This window comes from Manis pentadactyla, chromosome 4, assembly GCF_030020395.1.
Source record: "Manis pentadactyla isolate mManPen7 chromosome 4, mManPen7.hap1, whole genome shotgun sequence".
Classification (NCBI taxonomy): Eukaryota; Metazoa; Chordata; class Mammalia; order Pholidota; family Manidae; genus Manis; species Manis pentadactyla.
In genome coordinates this window covers 76,762,332-76,771,486 of record NC_080022.1, presented here as the reverse complement: position 1 = coordinate 76,771,486, position 9,155 = coordinate 76,762,332, and the positions used below count along the sequence as shown (strand labels likewise).

The window sequence follows — 9,155 nt, the reverse complement described above, 5'->3', positions numbered from 1 at the left end:
GTATTTAGACATTCTGTTTATAAGTTAAATAAAGGAAAACCATCTTCTAAAAATACATTCTACCAGCAATTCTTAGGACATGAAAGGACCCTTCCCAGCTACAGACAAACACAGGAAATACAGCTTGTCACTAAAATGAATAGAGAAAGCCAGTTTTCCAACTCAATGAATCACAAGTCCTACTTTTTCTAACAACAGTGGAAAAGGCAAGAAATTAAATGATACTTGCTTTGAGTCTGTGTTATTTTCCAAACGGTGAAATATTTGTTAATCACTAGGCCATTAAAAATTGTATTAAATTGTAATTAAATTCTTTTTAGAAAACATTTTCTATTTATAGGCAATCCTATAGTATTGATAGAAAAATATATAATATAGTCAGAACTCCAGAAAAGCAGCTTTTAATAAAGGGAGTGCTATTTTTATTTTTTCTTGTTACTCATTCTTAAAAAACAAACAGTCCTCCCACCCTCAACAATTTCACGCCTTTACTGCATTCTAGGCCTTCAGGAGTGTAACATCTATAAAATGGATTTTCAGAAGCAGGAGTACCTGCTTCTGAAATTAGTAGTGGCTGAATTGGTAGTCAAATATAAGAAGTGCTTATTTGAGGTGCTTTAAGTTAAAACAGGAAAGAAATCAGTATTTCAGCAAATCTAAATTTACACGTTTGGACCTGATGTGTCTTTAGTGGCCTGAGTTAAAGCAATATGGCACCGATTAAGAAAGTAAATCAAGACACCTCCCAAAAGGTGGTATAGTAAGAAAATGCCAATTTAATCATTTACGTTAGCAGGCAAGCAATTTGTAAACATTCAGTAGCGGCAGCATCCAAGTTACAAACAATTTAAAAAGAAACCAAGATTAGTGATTATAATTTTTCCTTCCCTTTCCCCAAAAGAAATAAGAAAAGAGAGAAGATTTGGAAATGAATGACTTAAAACACTACAAACATGGAACATTCAGTTATGTCTTCTATCAGCTTCTATGCATCCTCTGTGTGTTTTATTTTTAAAGATGTATCTACTCCTAAAATGCATTACCTTGCACTAACTTGTAGGTGAGCATTTGCAATCTAGGAAGTTGTCCCTGCACATGGATGTGCACAGATTATCTCAGTTTAAATCCCATTTGCAAAGGGAACATTTATGTCTTGATTCAATGCTTCTTTGACTTCGAGTGGCAGGGTGTCAAAAAGGTGATCTTCCACAACAAGCCCGCCTTTCTTGAGCAGGCGACACTGGCCCAGCTGGGCTGGCAGGCGGTCCAAGCAGTTCCCCTTCAGCTCCAGCTGAGTGAGCTGGGAGAGCTGACCAATTTTCTCTGGGAGGGAGGTGATGCAGTTTTGCCCCAGACTCAAAGTCCTCAACTTCACACATTTAAACAACTGTTTTGGCAGAACGTCCACCTTGTTCCCAGTGATATGCAAATGCTGCAGGTTCTGAAGCGATCCTATTTCTATGGGAATCACTGAAATGTTGTTGTAGCTCACATCTAAGCATCTGAGTTTCTGTAAACTAAACACTGCCACTGGTAAGGATTCCAGCTTGTTGTTAGAGAAATAAAGTGACTCCAAGTTTTTGACATGGGTAATGGAGGAAGGAATGGTAACAATTTTATTATGCCATAATTTTAAACAAGTCAGACGTTTTAAGTGCTGGAAACTGATGATTTCCTCAATTGTGCGGATGTTATTTGATTTTAAGTCCAGTTCCTGTAAATTAGAGAGGCTAAAAATAGCATGGGGGATTCTTTCTAGCTCACAGTTCTGGAGCTCGAGCTCGGCGACATTCATCATTTTCTTAAGGCTGTTCAGTACCAAGAGTTTAGTGCCATCATTATGAATGACTAACTTCGTAAGATGTGGAGCCACATCTGTAATGTTGGAGGGAACTTTGGTCAAATTGCTCTTGACATGGAGAATCTTAAGGTGCCGCAACTCTCGGAGAGATTCAAGTCCTATCATTTTATTGTTTTCAGAGTTCAAATTGCCTATCAAGTACAACTCTCGAAGGTTTTTGAGCAAATATACCCAGGCAGGAATTTCAGCCACATCGGTGAACTTGACATGAAGGCATCTCAAGTGATCTCGGAGGAAGCTAAAAGCAGTCTGTTCGACTTTTGCAGGGCAGTGGCAGAGATGAAGCTCTTGGAGATTAGTCATTTGAGAAATCTTAGCAGGAATTTTAGCTTCTGGAATCAGTTCAAGTTTTAGCACATCCAGGTCTGTGAGGTCGAAAACGGCATCAGGCACCCCTGACAGCATGAACAGGTGCAACTCCTGCTTGTCCTGGGCATTCCGTGACACATGCTGCCTAAGTTTTTCAAATGTCCACTCATGATTCAAACTGATCTCCCTAAGTTTATTTTCACTGACTTCAGATAAGAACACACCAAAACGCTTGGAATACAGTTGGTCATACTGGTCTACCATGTGTAGAAGGAACGCAAAATCATTTTTGACATCTGGAATGTCACTGAAACTGCTCTCTTCTCTGACTTTTTCAAAAGAGTATTCCTTCAAAGGGATCCTGAATAACCAGAAGAGAGTGTAGAGGCAGATAAAACCGTAAACACAAATAATGGATATGTAACTGATGAGAAGCTTTTTCAGCATGTAAGCCATATTGTGGGTACACTCAAATACCTCATAACCAGTCAGGTGCTCGACTTTTGGCTTGCAGACGTGTTCAAAGCTGATGGCGTTGACGAAGTTTGCAGTATAGCAGAGAATGAAAATGAACTTGGCTGTTTTGATCACTGTTTGGACCACATAGAGCTTGTAGATCAAGTCACTGTCTTCCACATGCGCCCGGAACTTCCTCACCTTCTCGAACAGGGCTTTGGCCTGCTCCCCGTCCTTCTTGTCCAGGATGGTCATGCTGGGGACTTCGATTACCGGCTTCTCGGCTGAAAACCTGAAGCCTGTCTTGTTGATCATCGGGGTACTGGCACTGGGGCTCCCTTCATCACTGCTGGTAGACACATGCTTTGGTAGAGTCTGGGCACCAGTTATTCTCTGCTTGTTTTCCTCCGAGTCTTCACATGCTGTCTCAGACAACGCTTTAGTGGTCCAAGGAGACTCAAAGCACTTTCCTAATATTGACACAAAATGTTCTACTTTTGAGCATGTTTTGGGATATTTGAACCAAAAGTTGCTACTGACCATGAGAATAATAGTATGTATAAGAGCAAGGTATGGAAAGTACTTAGAATACCATGGAAGGGCCAGATGGTAACACATCTGATTAATAAATACATATTGCTGAAAATCCAAGTTTGTTTTTCGGCCTGTCGGATCTTTCTTCTCCTTCTTTGCCTCCTGACTTGGAACTGTGGAATCTAGGTGAGGATATGTGGCTCTGAGAGGTATGTCAGGTGTCACAGCAGATGTGCCAGAGGAAATGTCATTCATTGTTCGCCCATCTTGGTCTTGGCCGGTGGCTGCGTCCATCTTCGGGATACTGGTGGTAACGTCGGCATTTCCCGGTGGTGCTTGTACCTTTGAACTTACAGGGGATGGCAATACTGGCAAGCAGACCACCTGATCTTTGGTAAGTTGCATGGTTCCTGCAAAGATGGCTACCATCAGCATAACGACAGCCAGGTAATCCATAAATACGTCCCACCATGGTTTCAGGATTCGGTAAGTTGGCTGAATGTCATTAAGTGAAGCAACTTCCGCAAGGGTAAACATTCCTAGAAAACAAGAAAACAAGAGACATTACTCCAGGGATGTGAGTGAGAACATCTAATGAGAAGATCTCTTTCCTTGTGACAAACTACAACTTTCTCATCCAGGTTCTTTTTATCCAAGATGGGTGTAGCAGAAAATAAATGAAAAGGAGCAAATATGAGAAAGGTAGTGGTTCGTTGTAGCAGCTTTTTCCTTCTATCTCATGAGAAGAGAAAAAAATGGGTGGGGAATAAAGATGCCTTCCAGGTAAGAAATACAGTCTGCACGAAGTCTTTAGTGGTTAGAGTAAAGAGGGTGGGGGAAATCTGAGAGCTATTTAGGAAACAGAATTGAAAGACTGGAAACTTACTGGACTTGAAGAAAGATATGAGAACAGTATGGTATTTGTTGTGGATTAGACTGATTTAAGGTTCAGACTCAAGTTCTGGGGTAAAGAGAGGGGTGGGATGATTTCTGTTTTGTACAAGCCAAAACGGAAGGGTCTGGGCATATTATTAACCTCTACATAGCCTTGTGTACAGGACTCAGGCTTACCACTTACTAACGAGTCATTCTTTAAACTTTTTATCTCACATCTGTATAATGGGGACGATAACTTCTAAGGACTGTTGGAAAGCTTAAATTAGGTAATGATTGTAAAGCTCTTTGCACACCCTCTGGCCACAAGTATTTGTTAGCTCTTATCACTCTGGTGGAAATTTCTCATGGATGGTTGAAATTAAGGGTCTAGAGTTTAGGAGAAGCCTTAGTATACATAATTGGGATTTATCAATATACATAGCCGGAACTCTGGCCTTGGTGCAGCACCAATGGGAAGTGAAAAAAGGAATGAGAAAAGGGCCAAAGACACAGGTGGGCATGGAACCATCAGTGATGATGACACCGAGGAAGTCAGGACCAGAACGACCTTCTGATCTCCATCAAAGCAGGTGACCCTGCAGCAATGAAGGGATTTCCAGTGCCAGGACACTCAGAAGCATGGTAACAATATACTAACAGCTGGCAGCTTTATAATCCTGAAACTACTTATACAGATAATAAAATACAAGGACAATCATTCTGGAAGTAATAAAGAAAAACACAGAGTCAAGTAATGGGAATGGGTTTCTGTATTCATGAATGTGAAAAAAACATTTATTTTCTTGAATTGGGAAGTTTCAACTTCTTGAAAAGTAACATTACCATATTCTACTTTCTCAGAAGGTTCTCAGGTTCCAATATTCATACATAAAATGTTATCTTTGAAAAGCTAGCCAGATAGAACAAAAAGGTAAAAGGCAAGGAAAGTACTTAAGTTTCTGGGAATATACTTATTTTTATAACAATGGATAGAAGATTTTTATCTTCTATGCAAAAGTTGCCTGGGGCGCTGTGCTGGAAAGGATTTTGAGGCTGACTGTGGCTTCAGTAGGAAATTGTGCTATGACTGGTTACTAGTGTCTTTTCTGGAATGACCGAATGGAGAGTGGTGCCACTATCACTTTGATTCTGCTCGTGCTGTTTTAGATCAAGTCTCTGAAAGCAGGGACCACGTCTTATTTTTTTCTGACGCTCTCCCACATACTTAACACAGAGCAGGTATGTAATATTTCTTTAAAAAATTCATGAATATCTATTCAATTGTAATAGCAATTCTCATATCTGTAGGTTTTTTTAAAGTGAAATATCTTTCACGTAATCAGGTAAACATAAGCCCAGGAACTCCAAACATATCTAAACTATTGAGTTGTGCTTGCAATTTGGGGAAAATTACTAGAAATCACATTTCCATACTTCAGGGCTTAAGTATGAACTGCCTGGCACCCAATCTTTAAAAAAAAAAAAAAAGACAGAGGAACTGGGGAAAAAAAACAAGAAATATTTGTACCCCAGTAGGGCAAATGGGAGATAACATCTCCAAGGGAGCCCTTTATTCTGAGCTCCTGTATCTTCTATGTGTCTTGCTTTTGTGAGTGGTTGGGAATTTAAGCAGGAAGCAAGTTTACTGAAATGCATAGTGGACTAAATGAGAAATAGTTCAACCACATGTCAGGTGAGAGCCTGAGTCCCTGTCTAGAAAACACAAAACACAACACTGAGCCACAGGTTGTACAGTGACCTGACATCATGTACAGAGACCGAAGAGCACACTTTGCACAGGTTTATTCCTGGCAAGGAACTTCATATGGCCACACCCAAGGACCACAGTTTTCATGGGCGATCTTGAAACAGAAAAATATACATTTTTGTATATAACACTTATTTCTCATAGCATTTTTCTTTACTCTTCAAATAGCTGTATTGTATAGAGGAACCAGGATGTTGGGGTTGGAGGATTGAGGCAGAAGGGAGTTTAAAGTCACCACAATGAGAAGGTTGGTTACTTGTCTTTTAAGCCCCATTATTACAACCGGTTTCTCTGCCTCTAGTCTTAATTCCTTTCAATCCGGCTTCTACTCTGCCTTTGGTCCTTCGGTTAAAAGCCTTTTTCTCTTGAGATTCTCTATGCTCTAAATTGATGACTTCTTCCACTTTCTCCAACCAGCCATTCTCCCTTGGGTTCAGCTCCTCTACACATTGCTTCCTCTACCTGGAATACTTCCTTTCCACTCCCCTTCATGAGGCTATCAGGTTTCTGTTGCTTTTTCCAGGAAGCTCTCCCTGATTCCTAGTCTGGGTAAGGTGTTTCACCAGTGTGCTCTCACAGGACTGTACCTCTCTCTACCCGTCACAGCCATTATCACACTGGTAGAACCAACTGTTTACCTCTCTGATCCTCCATAATTATAAATTCAATGGGGACAGGGACCATGTCCATCTTCCTTATTGCTATATAGCCAATGACTGACACATAGTAGGTGCTCAATCAACGAAAGATGGTATGTGCTCGATCATCATCTTTAGCATCATTGTCATTATCATTATTAATAAAAATTCCTCAAGAAGATTTATTAACTGCCTACAGATGGTACTGGGAAGAAGAGCATTTTATTTTACTTAATTGCCATCACAAAGCAACCTGGGCCCACACAAGAATAAATATCTAAGTCAGGCCTCAACATAAAAGTAAACAGCCAAAGGACCACACGGCAAAGAAATTGTGGGATCTTTGTAACCAGTGATATTTTGCAGCTATCAAAGCTTCAGTGGTCATCTTCAAGCTCTTGTACTTGGAACAGGCTTTGACCCCAGGAGAGAGAAGAGACTGATCATGTTCCCACAGGAGAAAGGAAGAGGGAAAAGGTGGAGGCAGAGAACACAGCATTACAGAGCTGTGACTCCACACTGACTCTGAATGGTCTGCAGCCCAACAGCCCCCCACATCCCTGCAGGACGACAACACAGAACCACTGAGCTGAGTAGGCAACGCCTTCAGCCTTGGCTGTGCTCTTCTCCCTGCACACCATCCATGCTGTCACTCTCTCTTGTCATTTGTGCCCCTGCCACTTCCTCTAGCCCACTTCCCTTTGTTTCTTTGGTGAACTCTGATTGTTTAAGTTTCAGCTCAAGCACTACCTCTGTCGCTAAACTCCTATCATACTGTCTAACAATAATCTGTTTCCAATACTGTTTTCTTCAACTAGATCCTGAGCTCCTGGTGGGTAGAGACTATGTCTTATTCACCTTTGTAATGGAACACAAGTGGGGCACTGCTTAAATTCCATCCAACCTTCACATTACTCTAAGCTGCCAAAATGCTATCATTTTCCTTTGACAGGTGAAGAAATAGACTCCCAGGAGTTAAGCTGTGGGAGTCAAATAATTAATGGTGGAGTCTAGAATTAAAATCTCATCCAAGACCACACCTCTTGTTCTTTCTGCCAGATTACATGGCCTCTGTTTACTTCTCACATTTGCAGTGTTTTACAGTTCACAAACTACTTTTCTATAAAATATCTCAACTGATGTTCACAATAACTCCATGCATTAGGCATTACTATTGCACAAAGGTATGAGGAAGGCTGAGGTACCAAAAGCTTAAAGACCTCTTTGAGCTAAGTGAGAGAACCAACACAATCTTCCATCTCCAAACCTTTCTCTATTGCAGTCATCCAATGGCCATGCAGTTGGCTAAGAGTTCGCTGTTCATGAAGGAACTTCTCACCATTGTCCTCGGCTTTGAGGACCCAGAGGCATAAAGTTATGTAATTATCACCTTCCCTAAGGCTAACTTCCCTAAGAAAACCAAGGGCCTGATACCATGGAGGGGAATACAGAAATGATGTAACCTCGTCCTTGCCTTCAAGGAGCATCTAGTCTAGAGAGGTTTGGCAAGCAGTAAGTGTGCTATTACTACACAGTAAGAAAAAATTGCTCTGACTTGTTTAATGTAAGTACGAGAGAGACACAGGACTGGGGAAACCCATGTCTGCATCTGGTAATTGGGAGGGCTTTCAGAGAGGTGGATTTTAAGCTAAGATCATACGGAGGGAGAATGTCATAGAGTGGTGGGGAGGGGAGGGAATACAAATTTGGCAGAAGAAACAGCAAGTACAAAGGCACAGAGACATGGGACAAATTATATGTTACAGAAACCACAAATAATTCTAATGTCATCCATTACTGGCCTTATAGGCCCTTGTAGCGATACTGCATTTTATGAGTAAGTAAAGAGATGGAAATCAAGGCATGGAAGAGCAGTTTTAAGGAAGTGCTTGGGCCACAAGGCAGGAAAACAATACTTTTCTGCAATTTCTGCTACTGACTAGCTCTTATCTCAAACACGAGACTTCAATTAGTCTTGTTATCCTACCTTACCCCTTAAGAACTGGATAAAACTTTTCTATCTCCCATGGAATGTTTCAACCATTAATTGCTCAAAGATGCAGTAGCACTCTGAAAATAAAAGTTGCTTTTCATATATCATGTATGTGTGTGTGCACAAAGTATATTAAATGCATATTCATATAGTATATTAAGTCTATCACAATCCTCATGTGACTTTCTAATGTAAAAGTCAACTCAATGAGAGTACCTAGCTTTCTGAATTCCATATCTTGAGGTTTGATCTTCTTAGTGAATGAATTCAGGACTTAGAAGGGCTATAAGTGGTTATCAGGGGATTTTTTTTTTAACCCCAAGAAGAGGCATTTAGTATTAACTGCATACATTCTTTGGGTTCTCCTTTGTAATATGTCTGCTGCAAAAGACTGAAAGAGTTACATTATGAGGAAGTGGATTTCACATTCAAAGGCTTCTCTGTCTATCGCACATATGAAAATCAGCTTAATATTCCTATAAGCTAAGATCATACGGAGGGTTGGCACTCCCCTTCATGAGGCTATCAGGTTTCTGTTGCTTTTTCTCATGGAAGTTGAGGAACCTTCCTGTGCCAGAACTGAAAAGAGGAATTTACTGGACTTTGGTTGAAATAAGATGAATCAGAAAATAACAAATATTTCTATATTCTTTTATGATATATGATTCTATTTTCTTATCTGAAAGTATGGCCAGTAATAATGAAATAAACCAATAACCA

At 40.4% G+C, this 9,155-nt stretch overlaps 1 protein-coding gene across 7 annotated transcripts in view; it reads right to left on the bottom strand.

The window, feature by feature from the left end:
- Positions 1-756: 756 nt before the first annotated feature.
- Positions 757-9,155, bottom strand: part of LRRC8D (leucine rich repeat containing 8 VRAC subunit D) — a 109,603-nt gene continuing 101,204 nt past the window's right edge. For all 7 annotated transcript variants that reach the window (XM_036918382.2, XM_036918379.2, XM_036918378.2 and 4 more), the window contains one exon: positions 757-3,699. In XM_036918382.2, the coding sequence (XP_036774277.1) occupies positions 1,121-3,697 (2,577 nt within the window). In that variant the 5' untranslated portion in view covers positions 3,698-3,699 and the 3' untranslated portion in view covers positions 757-1,120. The remainder of the gene's footprint in view (positions 3,700-9,155) is intronic.